Source organism: Euprymna scolopes, chromosome 13, assembly GCF_053919585.1.
Source record: "Euprymna scolopes isolate OS-2025 chromosome 13, ASM5391958v1, whole genome shotgun sequence".
Classification (NCBI taxonomy): domain Eukaryota; kingdom Metazoa; phylum Mollusca; class Cephalopoda; order Sepiida; family Sepiolidae; genus Euprymna; species Euprymna scolopes.
This window is the reverse complement of record NC_136494.1, coordinates 73077789-73103276: the sequence shown is the minus strand read 5'-3', so window position 1 is coordinate 73103276 and position 25488 is coordinate 73077789. Positions and strand designations below refer to the sequence as shown.

The 25488-nt window shown below is 32.5% G+C and overlaps 1 protein-coding gene across 1 annotated transcript in view; it reads left to right on the top strand.

The window, feature by feature from the left end:
• The window catches only part of LOC145292281 (uncharacterized), a 40965-nt gene extending 38384 nt beyond the window's left edge, over positions 1–2581 (top strand). Inside the window, exon 2 of the mRNA XM_080138605.1 lies at positions 2176–2581. Within this exon, the coding sequence (XP_079994731.1) occupies positions 2176–2581 (406 nt within the window). The remainder of the gene's footprint in view (positions 1–2175) is intronic.
• Positions 2582–25488: the final 22907 nt, after the last annotated feature.

The following is a 25488-nucleotide window of genomic DNA, read 5'->3' as shown; positions in this document are numbered from 1 at the left end:
AAACATCTTAATTTTTAAATGTTCATTTACGTCAGTCAGACATATATATATATATATATATATATATATATTTTTTTTTTTTTTTTTGAAAATTCTTTTTGGGCACAAAATTTGATTATGGTTAAATATAGATCAATTGACATAATGATTAAAAAAAATGAAAGCAAAGGCAAGCTAACCATGTTTTGTTCCTCGCACAACAGAGATAAACTGAAGAAAATTGCAATAAAAAAATGTCATGTAAAGGGGCGAGAGAGAAAAAATAGAAGAACGACCTCTATGATCTCCTTCGTGATGTCATCACAAAAGTTTGCCATCAGGATAAGCTCATTCTTGCTAGTGACTTACATGCTCGTGTTGGTGGTGATAATCTCTCTTGGACAAGAGTTCTTAGTGTGCATGGTGTAGGCAAGGTAAATGCAGATGGTTTACGCCTTCTTACAATTTTAGAGAGTTTGACCTCTGACTTATCAATACCCTGTTCCAACAATCTAACCACCTCAAGACCATATGAATTCATCATCGTTCTTACTGATTTTGTCATAAACAAACGCAAGGAAATTAAGGATGTCAATATCACACGTTCCTTCTACATTTCTTGCTATCTTTCGGGCAATGCACTTCTTAGAAGTAAGCTTTCATTACGTGTACAAAGTCGCAGAGTTACAAGATAAACGGTTCCAAAACACATCAATGTGATTTCTGTGAGTCCACTGAAAAGAAAACTGAGCTTGCCAGTAAATTGGTGGGGAACTTGAATTTGTTAACGCCACCGATGACGTTGAGACTTCTTGGAAGCCACTGCGAGATATAAACTACTCTGCAGCAGTGAAAGTCCTCGAGATACCACGAAGAAAGCATCAGGACTGGTTTAATGAGGTCAATACTGAAATAAAAACTCTTATCAACCAAATGCACTCTGCACACAAAATTGGATAGACGATAAAAACTTAACAACAAAGCACACAGCTTATAAAAAGTGTAAAGGTAAGCCATGAAAGAACACTGATGGTACACTAAAGCTATTGAGCTTCAAGAAACCGACCACAGCAAAAAGTTAAAAGCTTTCTACGATGGTTTGAAGGACGTATTTGGTCCTCAGAAGAGTGGTGCGTCTTCCTTAAGCACTGTTAATTGAGCAACATGTCTCACTGACAAAACAGATATTTTCAACCGTTCGGCATCTCAAACATGTCTTCTGTCATTGACAATGGTGTTATATAAATATGGTGGAAACACTTTAGTGAAAAAACTTGATGCTCTTTTTGTGAAGATATGGAAGGCAGGTCAGGTTCCACAGGACTACAAAGACGCCTGCGTTAAACACCTTTGCAAGAATAAGGGAGTCAAGAATGTTTGTGACAACCATCGTGTTATATCTCTGCTTTCGATTCTGGAAAGATTATGGCTAGACTCATTCTAAACAGAATCATCAAGGATCTCGTCGATGAGGTGTATCCTGAGACCCAGTGCGATTTTCGGTCGGGTCGCAGCACCATTGACATGATATTTTCACTCCATCAAGTGGCAGAAAAGGTCCGGGAGAGAAATCAAGATCTGTATATGGTTTGTTGGCCCGACGAAAGCCTTTAATACCCTAAATCATGGCGCTCTTTGGCAGGTATTAAGAACGCTTTGTATCCCTGAGAGCATGCTAAACGTGATTATTTATTTTCATGAGAGAATGAAGGCTACTGTAATCTCTGATGGCATGATGTGTTATAAATGAAACCAAACAGGGATGTGTAATGGCATCAGTTCTCTTTGCGCTTTTCTTCTCACTTATTCTGAAACATGTATTTAGTGACATTGACACTGGTGTCAAATTTCAATTCCGGTCATCTGGTTGATTGTTAAACCATCAACAATTCAAAGCCAAAACTCTTTTCCAAACCGAATTTATTTGCGATTTGCCTTTTGCCGACGATGCTGCTCTGGTGGTAACATCATTCGAGGAAGCGCAGGCTTTTCTTGATCGCTTTTCAGCTGCATGTAGGACCTTTGGACTGACAATTTTTAAGCATAAAAAAGACTGAAGTAGTACATAAACCTTCCCCTACTTCAAAGAAAATTGGAAGCGTAAGGCAAAATCCACCTGAGTATAAACTGAAAATGGATAGTCTTGATATAAAATGTTAAGTCGTTTCCTTACTTTGATGGTGAAATTGTTCACAGGATTGCTAAGGCTACCTGTGTCTTTGGAAGCCTTCGACACCGCTTGTGGAATGAAAGGGGTATCCGACTGGACACAAAAATTCTTGTTCATCATGCTGTTGTTCTCTCTATCCTTCTTCTCAGCTCTGAGTCATGGATTCCGTACAAACATCACATTCATCAGTTAGAAAACTGTTTACGCTTGATTTTTGGCCTTACCCTCCGCGACAAGGTTTTAAATGAAGAATTATTTACAAAATGCAAAATATCTGGCATCGAACAATTTCTCATCCAGTCACAGTTGCGGTGGACTGGTCACGTCTTGAGGATGCCTGATAACAGGATACCAAAAATTGTGATGTACAGTCAGCTGGAGACGGGAAAAGAAATGTTAGGCGACCTTGGCTTAGGACAAGTTGAAAAGTAATCTATCTGCAGTAAACATACCATATGTGAGTCTTGAATATATATATATATATATATATATATATATATATATATATATATATATATATATATATATATATATATGTATAGTGAAAAATTTTGTTGAAAATTAAAATACTCACGTTTTCTTTTTATAACATTCGTTTATTTCCTGAAAATTTTTTACTTACAGCCGTTTCATTAATGAGTTGGCAATTTTACGATTTATGTTTCCGTAAAAATATCCTGTCCTCACCAACTTCTTCAGATGTTTATCCATTAGATTTTTACAACAAATGGTATATTTTTAACATGCTGGACATCGTATTTGGGTAAAAAGATTTCCACAGCCATGCTTCCTCACTTCCTCCATCTTTTGGTGTTATTAAAAGATAGTTTTCCGTTTTAACCCGTACTTTCGTATTTTTATTTTTTATTTATTAATTATTTATCTTTTCTTTAATTTTCACTGGTTTTTGTATTTGTTTTTTCCAATTATCTTATAATTTTATTCCTATATTTATGCGTGTTTATTTTAATATTGTTTTTTTGCTTAGTGTTTGAGTTCGTATTATATTACCCGATGCAGGGGAGGTCACTCTCGTGGTATCATTTTTTTATCTAGGATTACCTCCCTTCCATTTTTTTCCTAATCAGCTCTAGTGCGTGAAATTAAATATTTGTTTCTGTGCAAACACCCGTGGATTACATCTAGTCTTTTGTTTAATAATTTTTCTTTTGTTATTAGTATATGGTAAGATTCTAATATACATAGGTTGCATCTTTTCGATTTGCTAGGTTTATATTTTTCCCCCTTATCAATTATTGACCATCTTAATTTATATTCAGTTTTATTTTCCTTTAATTCCTTAACCCATACTACTAAAGTGGTTGAGTTTTTCTTTGTTTTTTTTCCGGTTGTTTTCGCTATTACTATTGGTTCTGTTTCTATTTTCGTTATAGTAGTTGTGGTTGTCACTATTGTTATGATCCTTTCTACCGTTGTTTTCATTTTTATTTACATTGTTGTTGTTTTCATTATTTTTGGTGTTCTTTTCTTTCTCAGTTTCATTTTTAAACGATGCTAGGTGATTATGATATCTGTCCTTAAAGCAAGTTCCGGTGTTCCCCAGATATACTTTAGTTTCATTATTTGTTATAATTTCACATTTGTATACTACGTTTGAAGTTAAACAGTTCCCCCTCATCGGACATTCATTAGGATCCCGGCAGTTACATTCTTTTACATTGTTAGGTTCATTTTCTGTCCTATCTCTGTTTTTGAAAAATTTATTTAATTTTGTGTTATTTGATCCAATTATGGTTTTTGTTAAGTTAGCAGACATTGAGAAGGATAGTTTAACAGTGTTTTTATTAATTATCTTACTTAGTTTACTATCTTGCAGGAAATTATTTTCTATAATTTGGTAAAATTCCCTTGGGATGTTATTTTTTATATGGTGGCTGAACGGTGGATTGAACCACGTCTAGCTCTTCCTTCTATTTTTCTTTTAACTTCTTATTTAGTTTTCTTATCGTCTATCTCTTCATTTTTTTGTGTTTATTGTATGTTTTATTTTTTCATTTGTTTTTGCTCTTTTTTTTCTCCTTTTTTGTATTTCCTCATCGACATGATCTAGCTAAGGCTTGGTTGTAATATTCCTTGCTTTTATTGAATAATTCTTCATTTTGTGATATTTTGGATATTCTTTTCGAGATGCTAGGTATAAGTGCTTTTTTCATACTATTCGGATGGTTGGACTTGTGACCTATGTAGAATAGCGTTTGGTTGGGTTTATGGTAGGATTCATATGAATTATTGTCTAGATTCAGGGTTATGTCTAAGAAGTTTACACATTTGTGGTTTGGGTCTATTGTTATATCTAGGTTCAGTTTACTGAAGAATTGTTTAATTTTTTTTTTCAAATAACCTATTTGTTGAGTTCAAGTAGAATAATGCATCATCCCGGTATAGTCCTCCTCTTAGTCCTGGATTCTTTTTATATAGTTCATTTAGCATATAAAGACCTAAAAGGTCTGTTACTTGTTCACTATCCGGACCCCATTGTAACGTTAAAGTTGGTTTCTGTTCTTTCTGGTCCATAGTTTGTTATCATATTTAATTAGAGTTCTTCTTGCTAGTCTTATAATGTCTAATTCTAAATTTGTTATAATTGTTAGTTTTCTAGCTAGTTCTAGTGCTTCCTCGAAGAGATTTGGTGAAATAGAGGGGTAATGTGAATGTATATCAAACATAAGGAATTTTCTATTTTTGCCTTGGGGTAGTGTGCCGAACCATTCAGTTACCTCTTCCGATAATTTCCACAGGTTATGGTAAATTTTTTTTTTTAATTTAGGTAGGATTTCGTCTAGTATTTTTTTGCTAATGTTTCCCAAATTTGAAATACATGGAGAAATCAGTCTAATGCTAAGGATTATTGTTGAATCATTTTTTAGGGTAAAACGTGGACACAGTTCTTCATTACTTGCTACTCTATAGTTTTTATTGAGTTCCTTCACTATTAGGTTGTTGTAGGTTTCAAAATCCATGCTGTATATATTCATGGTTTTGTTTGCTGGAATAATCAAGTTCGGATTGCCTTCAATATTTTGAAAGGTATTATTGATTTTTTCCATTGTTGGGTTCATGTACTTGTGTTTCTCCTTGATTTTTAGTTTTTTTTTTCCATTTTAACATGTCTAATTAAAACGCTTCTAAGGCAGAAATTACTGGTGGGAATTTCTTGGGTTTAATTTTATATTTTCTATCATAAGGGATTTCTGTGTTTTCATTTACAGTTGTGGTTGTGTAATTCGGGTTGGTTTGTGTGCATGCTTCTGTGTTTTTTTCTTCTGTACTTTTGTGGTAAAAGATCCTCCATCGAATTCTTTTAAGAAAGGAATTCACGGCTTGTACCATGTCCATTATGTACGTTTTGTGTCTTGGAATATGTTTTTGGGGCTGAAATTTATTTCCTCCTTAGTCAACATCATAAACGATATAATGTGTCAGCTCAATTCAAGGAGCTGTAAAAATATTTTTTAAAGTTTGTTTTTGAAATGTTGTTACTTTCAATGTATACCGTTCTCGTTTAACGGGTCTAGATTGTTATTTTAAAACCATTCACCGTTAATTTTGAGTTAAGCTCAATGTGTCTATTTAATAGGGACAGAGCATATATAGTGCAAAATTTTGTTGAAAATTCAAAGACTCACGTTATATATATATATATATATATATATATATATATATATATATATATATATATAGAGAGAGAGAGAGAGAGAGAGGGAGAGAAAAGCAGAAAGCAACTCAGATGTTGTCTTTTTATTTTAACTGGCTTTGCATATATACTTTTTCCTCATTCAAACACACTAACTAGAGTTTTCATATATATATATATATATATATATATATATATATATATATATATATATATATATATATATACAAACATGCATATATATATATTTATCGTCGGAATACTATTTCCATTAATCTCATTATATATATGTGTGTGTATGTGTGTGTGTATGTGTGTATGTGTGTGTATGCATATATATAGTGATTTATGAAAATATATTTATTACAATAAGCCTGCAAAGGGGTGTCAATCTTTTATATCTGTAGCGAATCGTCCGTATAAATGCATCTAATTCGTGTTACTTTCTCTGTCTCCCCATGAGCTAAATAATGTTTAAACGCAAAACTTTGCTTCTCGCTGTCATAGCACCAGTTATTCAGTATACCTCCTGAGTATATTCCATCCGAAACCTTTTAATGAACTCAGCTTGTACAAAGTCCAAAACTCGTTGGCTATTGAGAGAAGGGAATCGAATTCTGTACCCAAGTAGACCGTCCGCCTTCCATTTTACTTAATATTGTACTTGTCAAAATGGTAGCGCGTGTTTCAGCGGTGTGGCATCCATTGAAGAATTGTCTTTATCAACCATCTCAAGATGATTAAAACAGGCGGTTGGCATCAACCAATAATGATTCTTCTTCTTTTTTCTTCTTCTTCTATCGGATTCGTTGTCAACTTGCAGCACTAAGAAATCTTATTACCGCACCATGGGATAAAAGTGCTATTGCGCCAATGGCTGAAATGTATATATTAGAATGCTCGTCTCATCATGTCTAAAATAAATTTTTTTCTTTTTTTCCACAGGAATCACCGCTTGTCAAGACCCGGATGCCATTCGAGGATAAGGGTTAATGGGTATACATTAGTCAATGTGATTATAGCGTAGTAAACATAAGTAGTGGGAATTTTGTAAATTGGATTACTTAGGGGGACGGTTCATCAAGAACTTGTTTACGTTGGACTTGAAGACAATCAGATTGTAGTCAGCTGGAAAGCAAGCAATCGGAAGAGAATTCCACAGATGTGCAGTTCTAAGAAAGAAGTTTTTTTGTGAACAGAATAATTTTGCACCACTTTTAAGGCCCCGTGCGAACATTAAATCAACACATGTAACGTTACAAAATCTTATTTCTAGAATCCTTCTTCTATTTTTTTTTCAAAACCCGTAACATCATTATTGATTCTAGAAAATGTTTAAAATTTATAACTGTAGCTTAAGTGCAACAAACTGAATTTGGTGCCTAAAAGCTATGGATCAAATTCAATGCAAATCTGAAATATACGACTTTTTAAAGAGGATGTTGTGCTCATATTATTACTCCTGAAAACCATTTAAAAGTTTATTTAAAAAAACAACTGAAATTTGGAGATTATATATTAATGAGGTCTACTACATATTGGTAAAATTATATAAAAATCGCAAGTTACTGACTGTTCATGAAAAGATTCTACTCTGTGGCTTATCATTTTCTATGAAACTAAATTAAACTAAACATTATGACATCTTATGCCTAGAAATTGTGTTCATAATGAACGGTAAGTTAGTTTAGCAGTAAATCCTGTACACACACACACACACATATACACACACACGCATACGAACCCCCAAATGTGTGTGTATGCGTGTGTGTAGGTTTTCTTTCAGTTTGGAGAGACTATGGATCACCCATATGAACGTGCAAAGAGTCTATAATGAAGCAAGTGTTGTTTAATCAAGATTCATACTTCTCGTCGACACACAAGGCTCATAATCCACGCTTAGTATTACGTAACTTATGTCTGAATGAGAAATTTAAAATTTTAAACTTTAAACACCTCTGAAGCCTATTAAGCTGTAGCAGCGAAATACAAAAAACTGTATATACAGAATAAACATTACCTTAGAATAACAACAATAAGAAAAATGAACAAACATAGCCAAAACCCATAAGAATAGAAATATAAAAATACGTCTCGCACGCACGTGTTAAGATAACCCCACCTATTAACTTGACATATCGACAAAAATGGTAAATCACTACTATATAAAACAGAACGAAAAAAAACAAAAACAAAAAATGTGAAAGCAGCTGAAACTTTATTTAAAGAAGCACTGTCATTGGATATATCTTTTTCAAGCATTCATAAACTAAATATAACATCCCAATGAATGCACTGACGATGATACTTACGAGCTTTAAAAGTCGAACCATTAAAAGATACATCTGTCTTACTTAAAAAAAATGCTAGTTTAATTTTTGGTGTCTTTAAAAAGAAACCACCCAATATTTTTGCTGATGAAAAGACTTTGTTTCAAAAAACTAAACAATAAAATTATTGTCCAAGAATTATTGTCTATTTCAATAAAAACATCGTTTCTGAAACGATCGTACAATTTATTGATTTTGCTTGTTCTTCCTTGTGAAACCGATGTTTTATTTTTAATTTTAATTATAAATTATCAATCATCTTACTCAATATTAAAATAGCTCTAGGATATATATGCCTATCGAGCTTATTATATATCTAAATTACAACGAGCACTCTTTCCTTTATTTTAATTTAATTGTATTAATGACTCTACTAATAAATATACTCTGCTTTTTAGACTGTTGTTCTAATCACCTTAATATATATATATATATATATATATATATATATATATATATATATATTAATACCTTACTATATTAGGGTATGGACGATTCCAATATATTTCCCGATTCCGATACCATTATCGATTCTTATTCGTTTTAAATCTCTAAATATTTTTTAATGTTCGTGTTAGCTTAAAAACCCATGTAATATGTGCATATACTTCGGAAAATGTAAAATTACAATTGTGTGTGAAGGGGTGGCTAATAGATTTTAGTTTTACTGGTAGTTTAAAACAATACATATTCATCATTTTATAATTGGTACGAGTAATAAGATAAGAAAAAAAAAAACGAAAAAAAAGAAAATTAATAGAATCGATTTTGTCATTGGAAAATAGTCCCAAATTTTCCGATACAAAAGTTTCAAATTTTTCTGATATATATATATATATATATATATATATATATATATATATATATATATATATATATATATGTATATATGTATATATATATATATACAGGGTGTCCGTAAAGTTACTATACAGTCTTACAAGTTACGATACAGACACCCTACAGCTACACAAAAATAAATATTAACTATTGATACAAATATAATACGATAAAACAATAAGACTGTATAGTAACTTTACGGACACCCTGTATATATATATATATATATATATATATATATATATATATATATATATATATATATATATAGGATGTTACAGCAAAATCCGATACTTGACAAAAATTAAATGAAATACTAAAAGGGGCTGAGGTGTGTGGGTGGAGAAGATTGCCATCGGACGTCCTTACTATTTTCAGAACCCAGGCGTATGCTCTCAATATTCCTCGCGACCGACCGACAAACTTGTGAACGTCCTCATCATTCGACTGCTTGATTATTTTTTCATTACAATATCCATTAAAATTATTCCCAATTTTATAGTCAGGTTTATGATCTCAGATTCATAAACATAAAAGCTATCTTCACGTTTTGACATTTGATACGTGATAATTATTGCTAATAATTGAAAATTATTCATAACATTTCTAGTGTGATTATTGAACGGTCGAATGTCTCCGTTTTGTCTGTTTTCATTTTACCCATGAACATTTCATATGGAAAATAAATTTACATGAAAGGCTATATTATGATCATTTCACGTGGCACTATTCATAAGTGCTTCCATGACATATATAGTGTTTGCATGGTTGTTGGTTCATAGATGTTAATCTAATGAACCTATAGCGTTTATAAGATAGTGCCCAAAAGCAAGCCAAGTTATATTTTAGTATAAATTTTTTATTTACACGAACATTTTGGTTACATATGTGCATATATTTTTCAGGCGAGACTTTATTGAAAGTTTAGCTTCCATTGGACCGCAACAAATTTATAGCGAAAGCGATACGATGTTTTAGTGTATTTATTGTGACGTGAGGAAGCCGGACTTTGTATAGTTTCGACTGCTGACACATGCATGCACATACGCAAAATGTTTGTATAACAAAAAATGATATATATATATATATATATATATATATATATATATATATATATATATATATATATATATATATATATATATATATACTAGCTGTACCCGGCCACGCGTTGCTGTGGTTCCGTTTGGTGAAATGATTAAATTGAATGAATATTGCAAAATTTTTAAAAAATCTGTAAGGTAGACTATCAGTTTTCGCGTCACGTCATGAACTAAGTTACATTTTTAAATATGTAGATAAACATCAATCAATAATTTTGAAATTTGCATATAGATCTATTTTATTGGCACATAGATCTATTTTATTCTTATTAGAAATCATCAGTGCAACTCATCCGAATTAAATAATGAACCCATGCATAGATATGCTACAGCAAAGGTGGTTTCCATGTTGTTGCTTCTTAATAACTTGTACAAAGAACCACGATTTACAAAGGGCAGTGTTATTAATCTTTCTGGAGTTGAAGTCCCACGACGAACTCATGCACAGATATGCTTCAGTGAAGGATGTTTTTGATGTTTTTGCCTCTCAAATTCTTGATTGAATAATACTTTTGGAGATTGTCCTTTGGATTTCATTTTGATCCAGTTCCATAAGTTGCCATTTAATAGGAAGGATTTAATTTTTCAAAACTCGTGGATACACAATATTCTTAGTAGTTTCAGTTTCAGTGCAGATGAAGAGATTCTCAGGTTTGCCGACTCTAGAACATGCAACATATAATTGTCCATGTGAGAAACAGTCAGTGTGTAAATATAAGCCACACAATTCTAAAGATTGTCCCTGTGCCTTGTTGATTGTGATTGCAAATGCCAAGCGAATTGGGAATTTCAATCTCCTAAATTGAAATGGCAGATCTGTTGGGATCATGGGAATGCGCGGAATTAGAACATCTTCACCTTTGAAAGGCCCTGTCAAAATAATTGTTGCTTCAATGATGTTGGTCATTAATTTTTTTACTGAAAGACGTGTGCTATTACAAAGCTTAGGCTGGTTAATATTTCGCAACATGATAATTGGTACACCAATTTTCAATTACAGTACATGTGGTGGAATCCCTGGCAAATCTAGTGAATTCAAAAACTCTGATGGATAATTGATTGCTTCGTCTGCTTCAACAACAGTGTCGACGGACTTGTATGTGACTAACTCACCATCAATGTTCAACTGAATACTATTGTTGAGTGCATGGACGTCTTTGTTCGTGGGTGCAAGAATAGCTCGTTCACTCAGCCAACTGTGATTCTTAAAGTTAATGTTGATGTCTGGGGATACGTTTTTAAGTAATTCGTCTTTTGATGTAACTAAATGACAGAAGTTTTGTGGCAATTGAATTCGGCCTGAAGTCAGAATAGCCGGCACTGTTCCATTCCCAATTTCCAACAATTGTTTTGAAAAGATCTCTGTTGACTGATTATTTTGCTGCTCAACACGCATATTTCTAGTCAAATTTAATGTCTTCACATTTCGCCAAAAAGTGGAGTATTTGAGGCAAGCATTTATTTCATCTGCTGGTGTTGATCGAGGAATTACAGGTAATGTTTGCCTGAAATCTCCAGCAAGCAATATTATTGCATTTACAAATAATCTATCATTTCCCCAGCAAATCTTGCAATGACCGATCAAGAGCCCCCAGTGATTTTTTGTGTGTCATTGTGCATTCATCCCAAACAATAAGTTTGCATTTTTGCAATATTTTTCCCATACCTGATGTTTTTGAAATATTGCACATGGGAGTTTCAATAAATTGCATGTTTAAAAGAAGTTTCAATGCAGAATGAGCAGTTCGTCCACCTGGTAGCAAAGCTGCAGCTATTCCAGAAGATGCAAGAGCTGAGCTAAGGCAATGCCATTTTGTGATCGAATGGCTGCCAAAATAAATTTAATTAAGAACGTTTTACCAGTTCATCCTGGTGTATCTAAGAAAAATATACCTCCCACTCCATTATTTACAGTCTGCATTATTTTGTTGTAAACGTCTGTTTGCTCAGGTGTAAGCTTGTTAATATTTGCTTGCACATACAACAAAAGATCATCTGTGTTGTAATTTTGTTCCCTACGCAATTCTACATCAAAGAAAGCAGCAGCAGCAGCAGATCGAGTCGGTGAGGCCATTCCCAATTGATTGAGGAATTTGTTTGCAATTTCTAAACACAAATTTTCAATTCTTATCGATGCCTCATTATAGATTTCTGATGTAAAATCCAGACAGGTATTTGTACTTTCATTGCTTATTTGATGAAAAATGTCTTCGGCCATGTGTGATTTATATTTCTCCCATAACTCAACAGGAGATGAAGGGGAGCAACTGGTCAAGATGATTGCAAACAATGCACGAAATTGATTAGGATGCGATGTGTTATACGTATCATTAATGCATTCATCCCAATGCCCGCCATTTTCCAATAAATTCAGAGCTTGACATGCACCGCGAAAACTAGCATGTGTAATGCCATTGACAATTTTTAATTGCTGGAATGATGTTGGACCAGACACATTTAGCAACAACATGCGAAGAAAGAAGCATTCATCTTGTTTGGGATGGATAGTATACAGTCTACCTATTGTGTTTTCTTTGAATATTCCAGGTTGTCCTTCGACTTGTTCTCCTCTTTTGCGCCGTTCAAATGATTTTCTACTCTTATTCCATGTGTAATACCGAGGCACTTCCGAATAGAGGAGTGTTTTTGCAAACGTGTCAGTTGGACATAACATGAAGAAAGCCGTTAATGTTGTAGCAGGTGGATTCAAAGCTATCTGTTGCACATTTGAAGCTGTAAAGTAAACGCGCTGTCCATTTTCTAGATGTACAGCTAAGTGAACAATAGCCGGACTTCCTTCATGTATTGGAAACGAAAGAATTCGCCATACAGCTTCATTGCTGCTTATGTATCTTCCAGCTTGATACTGTGCGATTTCATCAATATGTAGGCTTGCATTCAGATCATTGCCCCGTATTTTTAAGGCAAAAACTGCAATATCGCTGCCTTTATTCACATATTTACAAATGTATTTGATGGACTTAACAGAGTTACAGTATTCTACATTGATGTGCGATTTATAGGTTTTTGATAGCAAAGGTGAATATGGAACAACCCATCGGTTATCAACTTGTATATTGCCATTTCACATTTGTATGATTGCTAATTTACCGCCATCTTCTACTGACCTTCTTTTGTATAAAGGATATCCATCATTTCCTGTAACGGTGTTGGTTAATAATGCTCGAGGATATCGCGTAGAGCATTTACCATCTATCATGCATGGTGAATTTGGATTAAATATACCGCAAGGTCCATGTATCATATTTTTTATGACAACTTCATGCAAATCTTTATCAATGTCAGCATCAGGTATTTCAGCAGATATTAGATTGTCGATTTCGTTTGGATTGAGTTTGTTGTAGAGCCAGATTAGTATGTGGGGGTGTGGTAATCCTCTCTTTTGCCATTCCACTGAATACATCCAACAGCACACAGATCCAAATACTTTATATTTTACAATGAAATCTATTAGTGATTTAAGCTTTTGTCTGAAAACACGCGCTGTAATATCATGCCTATCCACCGATGATTGCCCAGGAAGTAAGAGTTGCTGTATATCATTCCAAGCTGGGTTGCATGTAAATGTAATGAATAGGTCAGGACGCCCATACTGACTAACATATGCAAATGCGTCTTGAGTGTACTCATGCATATGACGTGGACTGCCCAAATATAAAGATGGCAAAATCGTTAGTCTTCCAACGTTGGCTGTATTACCATCATTAACAACTGCATCACGCAAATGAACATATTCTTCAGAACGAAGTTTTCACTGATTCAAACGGATGAATAGCAAACGTACAATTTCAATTTTTGCATACATGTCTACAATGTATTGGTGGAATAATTGGCGGCATTTCAGAATGTGATTGATTTCGTTCTCTCGAATCATTAATCGGTATGAATAATAGTTCATTGCGCTGCATTTCTTATTTATTTCTTCGCCACTAACTGGATTTATCATGTTAATATGGAAATGATATCCATCAACATCATCCCAAAAATGATTGGATATTGCAGGGCATCGTAGCATCGATGAGTTTCAGCAATGTTTGTCAATTGATCATTCCTCGTATGAAGGACAATATCCCTCGGTTGAAATTGATCTCCAACTATAACAATTGCCACTTCATCTATAGTTGGAGCATTGAATCTTCGCATGTGTTCTCCAGTAGGCGTTTTGTCAGCATGAATAACAATCTTGTGTGTATCCAATGGCATCATTTCGATTGCAGTTTTGAATAAAAGCACTAAATTGTTTTTATTATGGAGCATGTCTTGCAGTTGGGAAACAATGGACGGACCGTCTTATACAGGTTGAAATTCCACAGCGTGCATTCAGTTCATCATTGTTATCACCGATGAAATACATTTGTAGGAATTTATGTTGACCATCTGGGTATGGAAGCAGAGATCCAACTTTATGGCAAATTTGTCCTCTTACTTTAAAAGTTGGCATGAATTGAACTGTAATGGTTTCTGCTGCGAACGACGTCATTTGGAAGCATGAGTATTACCTGATGTTTGATAAAAATGCTTTGATTCAGCAGTATATCCAGCAAGCAAAGTTTTTAATGGTTCTGGTGGATCTTCCAGTTGAGGTAGTTTAATTTTACCGGCTACACAACACATTCCTTTAGTTTCTCCTTTAAATTTAAGAGCCTTGCATAGGGACACACTTCAGTAATAATGCCTATGTGAACATGGTGGCTCAAACTATAATCCTCATTAGGGTTGTAGTGAAATGCTGGGCGATCCCAATCCCAGGATTGTTGAGCATGGAGTCATGTTTGACGCTGATCTGCATTTCCTCGTTGACGTCTTTCGGCATGTCTCAGCCTCTCGCGTTCATTACGTTGTGAACGAAGCAAATCTGTACCCGCAACCTTGCCTCCCCAAGTCTGGATGCACGTCGATCTGCTGTTTCATTAACGTGTACTTAAATCATCCTTAGTCTACTATTTTGGTTCACAGATGCCCGTTGTTCAGGACTTTTAGTGGCAAGTAATCGCCGCAGTGCTTCTGCATTGCAAGTACGACGACCTATGTTTGATCTTCTGAGTGGCATTTTAAGGAAAAGAACTGCAGCGAAATTAACGATAACGTTTAGTAAAAGTGGACTTTTTTAAAATAGGGAACAGGATAAATGATTTTGGAAAAGAGGAATCTGTAAAAAAGATTTGATCGTTGCTTGAATTTAATGGGCCTCTCGACAGCTGTATCGCCAATTAAGGCCATTTTTTGTATATAATTCAGTACTTTCCTTGTGTCCAAATAGATTTGAAGAAATAATAATATTTTGTTTTGCTTATTTTCAATTGAGGAATCTGTAAAACCTTTCTTTGCTTCCAAATAGATTTGGCGCAATATTTTTTTTAATATGTTTTTTTGTGCTTATTTTTAATTGAGCTGTATGGTCAATTTAGAGCAATTCCTTTTTTTCTTGTATGTAGTCCTGTAATTTTCCTTGCGTTAAAATAGATTTAGAAAAATAATTATTTAAAAAATTTTTTTTTTTTTGCATATTTTCAATTAAGGTGTTTGAAAAATAACTGCTTGATTGTTTCTCAAATAATTAGCCTACCGACAGCTGTATAGTCAAATAAGCGCAATGTGTAGAAATAACTTTTTAAAATTTCTTTTTGTGCTTATTTTTAATTGAGTTGTATCGTCAATTAAGGCCAATATTTTATCTGTACTTTTGTACTTTTTGTGACCAAATAGATTTGGAAATAATTTTTTCGTAAATTTTCTTTTTGATTATTTTTAATTGAGGAATCTGAAAAAGAGAAATCTGAAAAAGATATTTGTTTGATTTATTTCTCAATGTATTGGCCTGTCGACAGCTGTATGGTCAAATAAAGCCAATTTTCATGTAGTTTTGTACTTGTATTTGCGGCTAAATAGATTTGGAGAAATATATTTAAAAAAATGTTTTGTTGTTTATTTTTAATTGATGAATCTGAAGATAGAGAATTCTGAAAAAAAAAGTATTGTCTTGATTGATTTCTCAATTTATTTACCTATCGAGAGTTGTATGGTCAATTAAAGTCAATTTTTTTTTTTGCATATGGTTCAGTACTTTTCCTTGCGTCCAAATAGATTTGTAGATATATTTTCTTACTTTTTTTGCTTATTTTCATTTGAGAAATCTTAAAATACTTTCTTTGCTTCAAAATAGATTTGGAGCAATATTTTTTTTTAATTTGTTATATTTTCCTTTTTTCTTGCTCATTGTTAAGTGAGTTGTATGTTCAATTAAGAGTAATTTCTTTTTCTTTGTTTGTAGTCCTGTAGGTTTCCTTGCGTCAAAATAGATTTGTAGAAATAATGAATTTTTGTAATTTTTTGTGCTTATTTTCAATTGAGGAATCTCAAAAGGAGAAGTTGAAAAATATTTGCTTGATTGTTTTATAAAATAATTAGCCTATCAATAGATGTATGGTCAGATAAGCACAATGTTGAGAAATAAATTTTGTTGTTCTTATTTTTAATTTAGCTGTACTGTGAATTAAGGCCAATTTTTTTATGAAGGTCTGTATTTGCTTTGACCAAATAGATTTTGAAATAATTTTTTCTTATCCTTTCTTTGCATCCAAATAGATTTGGAGCAATATTTTTTGGAATATTTTTTGTGCTTATTTTTAATTGATCTGTATGGTCAATGATGAGCAATTCCTTTTTTGTATGTAGTCCTGTAATGTTCCCTGATTAGATTTGGAGAAATATTTTTTTTAATTTGTTATTTTTTTTTGCTTATTTTTAATTGAGCTGTATGGGCAATAATAGCAATTCATTTTTCTTAGTTTATAGTCTGGTAGTTTTTTTTGCGTCAAAATAGATTTGTAGTAATAATGATTTTTTGTATTGTTTTTTTTCCCTTAATTTCAATTGAGGGATCTGAAAAAAGGAAAAGTCTTAAAAAATATTTGCTTGATTGTTTACTGAAATAATTAGCCAATCAAATAAGCACAATGTTGAGAAATAAATTTTGTGCTTATTTTTTATGTAGCTCTGTACTTCGTTTGTCCAAATAGATTTGAAAATAATTTGTTCTTAAAATATTCTTTTTGCTTATTTTTAAATGAGGAATATGAAAAAAGAGAAATATGAAAAAGATATTTGTTTGATTTATTTCTCAATTTTTTGGCCTATCGACAGCTGTAATGTCAATTAAGGCCAATTTAGCTTTCTATGTGGTTCTATAGTTTTCTTTGCGTCCAAATACATTTGGAGAAATGAATTTAGTTTTAAAATTGTTTTTTGTTTTAATGCCCGTTTTTAATTGAGGAATCTGAAAAAAGAGAAGTCTAAAAAATATTGGCTTGAGTGATTTCTCAATTTATTTGCCTGCATAGCCAAGTAATGCCATTTTTTTGTGGTAGTTCTGTAATTTTGTTTCCGTCTAAATAGGTTTGCTTCTTTGTTTCTGCAAATTTTTAATTAAGCAATCTGAAAAAAGAGGAGACTGAAAAAACATATGCTTGATAGATATCTCAATATAATCAATTGTTTGGCCAGTCAACGGCTGTATCATTATGTAAGGCCAAGTGTTTTTAGTAAACAGATGGCTTGTCTGCTATATGCACGTGAGTAAGAAAATGGTATTGATTTCCATAACGCAAAAAGCAAAAATCATTTATAAGAAGATGCTAATCTTTATTGTAATGCTATAAGATTTTAAGAATAACTAGTAAATCGTTTAAAAATGTGTAGAAAAAGCAGGAAGCAAAAGATGGAAATAATTGCAATAGTAATATAGTAATGCCCCCCCCCCAAAAAAACACAGGAAAACGGTAAGGAATACATCTTGTTGGACAACGTTGAAAGAAGCATTTATGTGTAAAAACTATTTGAATTGTTAAAGTATAATCCAACAGTTTCTAAATGCACGTGAAAGTTGAAAAAAAATTCTGAAAAAAAAAAAAAATGTAGAAATAAGATTGACTGCAAAAAACATGAAAAACAAATGAAACAGCAAATGAATTTTTATGTGAAAAATGAATGCTATAATAAGTATAAGTGTAGCTGGAAAATGTGGGCTACAGGAAAACAAAAGAATTTTTAAATCCTGTAATTCGAGATAAGTTCAAATATGAAGTTATTTAAACAGATTTACCGAAAGAAACTTACCAAGGAATTAGTAGAAGAATGCCCAGAATCAGTAATAATTCGTAAAAAAATAAATAAATAAAAAATAAACGGAAGAAACACCCGAAACATGTGAGAAAGAAAAAAATCAGGGGGGGGGACAAAATATGTTGTAAGTTTTTACAGCAAATGAATTCGATCGAAATAAATGGATGCTGTTTTTTTTTATTTATTATCATTTTTAAAAATTAAACAAATTTATTTTAGGTAGGCTTGGCTTTAATCAAAACAAATGAATTTAAAATTAAAAAAATGTAATCTTAGAATTTAAATAAAAAAAAAATGGAATCTTGGAATGCGCGATGTCATTAGATGCCGTAAAAAAACAAAACGAATAAAACTTATTTTTTGATAGTTGAAAAGCCTTAAGATAAACAAATGAATTAAAAATTTAAATTTTGGAATATAAACAAATGAAATAAAAAATGTAAAAATAGGAGATGCCTTATTATACTTAGCGATGTAACACTGAAAATGTTGCAATGCGAAATCGTCAAATCGTAGTGAATTCATTCCAACGTGCATTCTACCGCATAAAATTTGAACACAGGTCCGCATTTAAGAAAAATATTTTTATTTTATTTAATATATTTTTATAATTTGAGATGTATATTTATTTTAATAATGTATAGACTGTCTGAAACTTTCAAATTAATTGGTAACATACAAATATGGTTTTATTGATAACGAACGAACCAAGAATTACATTTTTAATTCGAAATTCGAAATCGTCAAATCGTCGTGAATTGATTGCAAAGCGGAAATAAAATGGAACATAGTTCTGCATTTACGAAAAATATTTTTATTTTATTTAATATATTTTTATAATTTGCGATGTTAATTTATTTTAATAACATGCAAACAACCCTCGACTCTAAAGATGGATCGTCTTAAAATTTCAAATAAATTGTTAATGTAGAAATATGGTCTTATTGACTTTGAACGAACCAAAAATCACACACACACACACACACACACACACACACATATATATATATATATATATATATATATATATATATATATATATATATATATATATATATAGATTAGCAGGACCCAACGTTGCCCTGGATTGAATGATATCAACGCATGTTTTACACTCCCACTGTCGTCGAAATCGGTGAAATCGACCATTTTTCAATCAAATCGATTGATTGTCTGCTTGTTAGCGACCCCTCCCCCGCGGTGCTCCGAGAGGAAGCTTCATATGCCTCCCCGGAGTGACAATCTATAATGCAGTATAATCTATATTTCACTGTAGAGAACCTACTGTTGATTTTATAAAATTATTTTTTTATATATACAATTACTTGAATTGAAGTTTAGAATCTAAAAGTCAAATAACATGGTTCAGTTGTGCTCTAAACAAAAATCTTTATTTCAATCGCGTCTCTGTCATATCAAAGAACCTAGCGTTGATTTCATTTTCTTTCCAGCGTTTCTGCTCGTCCGGTGATAATAGTTTGAATTTAAGTTTAAAATAAAAAAAGTCAAGTATCATGGTTCAATTGTGTTTGAAACAGAAAAATTAACTTCAGACGCGACCCTGTCATATCAAAGAACCTACTGTTACCGGGCCTTTCTGCTTGTGTTGTAATACAACTTCTACATTTTCACTTGTGATGTTAGGCTATATAAGATGTTAACTTTGGTCAAAACCGCTTGTTTCTTTATTTCATTGGATCATTTCGATTATCGATACTTAGTGAAGACATCCCGATACAAAAGCTATCTAAGACCATTTCCAGATGCATAAAATACATTTTTATGAATTTTCAAAAAAAAAAAACAGTTCAGCCGTTGCGGAATCCATAGGGATCGAACCCTTACACACACACACACACACACACACACACACACACACACACACACACAATATTCCTTATATATATATATATATATATATATATATATATATATATATATATATATATATATATATAAGAAGCATTTGAAAAATAATGCCTCCTATTTTATTTTATTCCACCCGAATGGATCAGAAAATAATGCAAATTCCAAAGTTTTGAAGATTCAACTTATGAATTCATGGCCTAAAATTTTCATATCTCTGTTGCAGATATTGACGGTGTGAGACTCTAAGAAACCCGTGCCATGAACGTGCGTTAGAAGAAGGATTGCATAATTGAATTTCTAGCAAATGGGCATTGAAAATGGTGGTGACAATGTAGAAAAAATAAATTCTGAAGCCTACATGGTCGTTCGTTATAATGATACCACTCCTGTGTTCGTAGATCTTCAATTATTTTAGTTTAAAAATAGGTGATCTTTTTGGAACGATTAGTGTATGGCAAAACGCATTACAGACACCTATGCAATGCCATCGTTCATCATTGGCAAAAGTTTATTGAGAATGTTGGTGACTATATATATATATATATATATATATATATATATATATATACATATATACATATATATACACACACAAACACACACACATACACACACACACACACACACACATATATATATATATATATATATACAGTGATGATCATATTTATTGGCACGGTAAAATAAAAGTTAAATTTTGTCTAATAAATTCTAAAAAAGGGATTAAATTAAAGAAAATAACAAAGTATATTATGTATTTTTAACTGGCCTTTCCGATGCAGCAATCGGATTTTAGAAAAAAATAAATAACAAAGGAACAACAAACATAATTGCAAAAAACCCTTGTTCAAAATTATTGGCACGGCTTTGTTTTTCTTTTAGTATCAGTATAATATCAATCAATTTCCGGTTTACGTGCTTTCTGAACTTTTTTATAGCCATATTATGCTTGTTTAACGCTAATTCAGTGAATAATTTTTTTCAGATAATTTTTAGATAGCGATTTATTTAAACTATTATAAGTGACTAAATTATAATTTTCAATCGCCATGGTTAAAACTAAGGAACACAGCGAAGACGTCAGAAAGCTTGTTGTAGCATACCATACCAATGGGGAGGGCTATGATAAGATTTCAAAGAAGCTAAACCTTCCCAAATCCACTGTTAGAGCCATAATAAACAAGTTCAAATCGCAAGGCCACGTTATGAGTTTAGAGGGTAGAGGGAGAAAAAGGATTCTTTCCCCAAGAGATGAACGGAAAATTGTTCGACAAGTAAAACAAAACCCAAGGATCTCTGTTGGGGAGATTGTTGATGAACAGAGCACCTCTGGAGTGAATGTATCTCGACATACAGTTGGTAGAGTTTTGAAGAGAGCTGGTTTAAAAGCATGTCGTCCGAGAAAAACTCCCTTATTGAAGCCTATTCACCTGAAAGCAAGGCTAGCCTTTGCAAAACGTCATATTGATAAAGATGTTGCATTCTGGAAACGTGTTCTATGGACTGACGAAACGAAAATAGAGTTATTTGGCCATAATAAAGTGTCTTATATTTACAGAAAATCTGGCGAAACTTTCCTGCCTAAGAACACCATACCCACAGTGAAGCACGGTGGAGGCAGTTTGATGTTTTGGGGATCCTTTGCTGCCTCTGGACCAGGGCGACTTGTTAAGGTCACTGGTAGCATAAAAAAGGAAGATTATGTTAAAATATTGGATGAAAACCTGAAGGACTCTGCTAAAGAGCTCTCACTTGGTCGTCGTTGGTGGTTCATGCAAGATAATGACCCAAAGCATTCGGCTAAACTGACTAAGAAATGGCTTGAGGACAATCATATTAATGTTTTGGAGTGGCCATCACAAAGCCCAGACCTTAATCCAATTGTAAATTTATGGAGAACATTAAAATTGAGGGTAATGCAAAGGAAGCCTAAGAATCTTATTCAATTGGAGGATTATTGTCAGGAAGAGTGGGCTAAAATTACTACTGAAGAGTGCAACAACTTGGTTGTAAACTATGAAAAGCGACTGAGGAAGGTAATCAAGGCCAAAGGCTATACAATTGATTATTAAATAAATCGTGCCAATAATTTTGAACAAGGGTTTTTTGCAATTATGTTTGTTGTTCCTTTGTTATTTATTTTTTCTAAAATCCGATTGCTGCATCGGAAAGGCCAGTTAAAAATACATAATATACTTTGTTATTTTCTTTAATTTAATCCCTTTTTTAGAATTTATTAGACAAAATTTAACTTTTATTTTACCGTGCCAATAAATATGATCATCACTGTATATATATATACATTTAAGTTCATATAAAAATATATATTATTGAAGGTATGTGTCCTGTGCAATATCGTCAAATTGTTTCAATTAACAAACTCAATGAAGTAAAGAGATTTCATTTTTGTGCTTTCCAATTTTTTGTTTCTTTTATACCCAATTATACGAATTAAAAAAAATATATATTTATCGGCTCTGGCTAAGCGTTAGGTCACTGAAACGTAATTACATTTGCGTAAGCTAGACTAAACGTTAATATAATGAATATTTATAATGATCGAACTTGTATTGAACGCTTTTGAAAATTGGTTCTATGTCATTTGTTATAAATTAATTTGAATTTGTTTAAATAATACATATCTACACAGACACATACACATGCGCGCGTAGACACACACACACACACACACACACACACACACACACACACACACACACACACACACACACACTTACATATGGTTGTCCGTTGATGTCGGGAGGTTGGTTATGAGAAACGTATTAAACAGAAGTGAGAACACTGACTTACGTGTGTGATAACGCCTTAGAAAACGTATTGTAAGAAAAAATACTGACTTTGAAGGAAGTCGAGCAGACGTATAAAAATACATCTAAAAATTGTCGGTTAAAATAAACTGAGTGTGTCTCTTTCGTGCATCGTACCACGCAACAACAACAACAACAACAACAACAACAACAATGATAATGTATAAATAAAGTTACAAGTCGTCGTAATTAACAAGTTGTCGTAATTAACTTTTAACTTTAAAGTTACAAGTGGTCGTAGCTACATGAAAAGTTTTATTTCAATGGCAACAATTTAGGGCAATACGGCCTTTTATCATTTCTTCAGCCATGTTTCAAGAGTGTTTACACCTCACACCCACTAGACAATTGATCATGACGAAATAATTCAACTTACTTCAAGATTTTTTGCGTTAGTATACGTATCGATATAATTACATTCGTGTGTCGCTTTTATTTCGTGTTACAAAGTAATATATATGAATAAACGTGGTCATTATCATATCAATTAACGAGCATGTGTTTTGTTTTAATTTGCCTTCTTCTTTTTTGTTTACTTTGTTTAGTAACCATTATATTATTTTACTGAGATTAACATTTGCCTGATTGTCCTTTGGATATGGGAGGAAAAAAAACAAGCAAATCAACAAAGAAACCAAAAACCAAACAAACAAAAAACAAAAACAAAACAAAACAAAAACAATAACAATAACAATAACAACAAAAATGGAAAACAGTTCACATGATTGCATTTCTAATCGAAATAATACGGAAAAATTGTTTTTGTCAGTATATTTGACTTTTACAGTTCTGATTAAAAATAGACAGAAACGACTATTAACTCGCGATTCACTCTGTAGTAAAGCTTCTTTTTTTTCTCTATCTCTCTGCTCACACACACACACACACACACACACACACACACACACACACACACACACACACACACACACACACACACACACACACACACACACACACACACACACACGCACGCGCATGCGCGCGCACGCGCGTGCACACACATATCTATCTATCTATATATCTATAAAAGTGAAAGTGTATGTGTGTGTGTGTCTGTGCACATTTTCCTTCGCAATAACTGTATTAATTTTCAGTCTACAGACTCTAAATTTGACATACAGGTTACTGAGATTTGGGAAAACCGATGTGATCGGTTTTCAGCCAGAAATTTCGCTGTTAAGGGGTCAAAATTCAACGATTTGACCTTTGAGAACTCTACCAAACCCCTCCGTTTTAATAACTCGATTTGAGCCCAAAACAATAAATTTTAAGGGATCATAAAAGGGGTCAAAGTTAAAAAAAACAATTACAGTTTTTTTTTGTTTCTTTGTTTTCTTTGTTAAGCATACACCTCCAAACACCCGGGTAACGCCGGGCACCCATAACAGTATTATAATAAAGTCGTATTTCGTGTCTGTTTATTTGTTCACAATTTGGTTAATATATACAAAGCTACACTGTTTCACAGATAGATTTTAATACTGAAAGCGAACTCATCTATTTTTATTCCTGCATGATTTCCATATATACTATTGACTCAAAACCAATCAACATTTAAGACGTTATTTTTAGTAATTCACATTAAAGAAAATCTGTTTTAACAATTAGCTCTAATTTCTTTTAATGGAAATTAGTAATAAAATTGTCTAAAATATTTTATTTAGAAATATATAAAGTTGATTTATTCAGTTTATTTTTAATTTAATTTACATTTAATTTTAATTTTACACAAACGGAAGTAAGGTTTTATTAAACCTACGAGTTATTTCCCTTTAAGCTATGAGATTTTATTTCCCTAAAATGAGGATGAATATCAAAAATATTGTCAACTTTCTGGAAAATCCTAATAACTTGGTGCATCTTAAATAGTATGTGAATAAAACTGCCACACGCCAATATGATTTTTACCTGGCAACGCCGGGTATGTACAACTAGTATATATATATATATATATATATATATATATATATATATATATATATATAATATAAAGCTGAATGTCTGTGTGTGTATGTGTGTGTGTCTGGTCACGAATAGGTTGACTATTTTAAAAAACTGATTACATATAATGATAGAAGATGTATCGAGACACAGGAATGGGTATGTTTGATCTGGCAGAACGGTGGTTCATTAAAATTGTGGGGTCTGCGTTCGCGCCTGGTCCACAAAGTATGGAAATAAAAAAATTTAAAATTAAAAAAAATATTTACAAGTGTTTTGGATATAGATGTTCATAAGAATACTTTGATAAGTATTTTTTAACTTAAATAGGGATGATATAATAAAATTGTGGGGTCTGCGTTCGCGCCTGGCCTCCATAGAATGGAAATAGGCACACACTTAAATAAAGACTTTTCATATCTATCTGCGTAAGAATACTTTGATAATTATGTTTCAGTTTGAGGAAATATGGTATAATAAAATCATGGGTTGTTCGTTCGCGCCTGACCTCCATAGAATGGAAATATGTCACAAAGTTTAACAAGGTTTTTTAATATAGATCCACGGAATACTGTGATAAGTGTTTCAGTGTGAACAGGTATGGTATAATAAATTATGGGGTTTATCT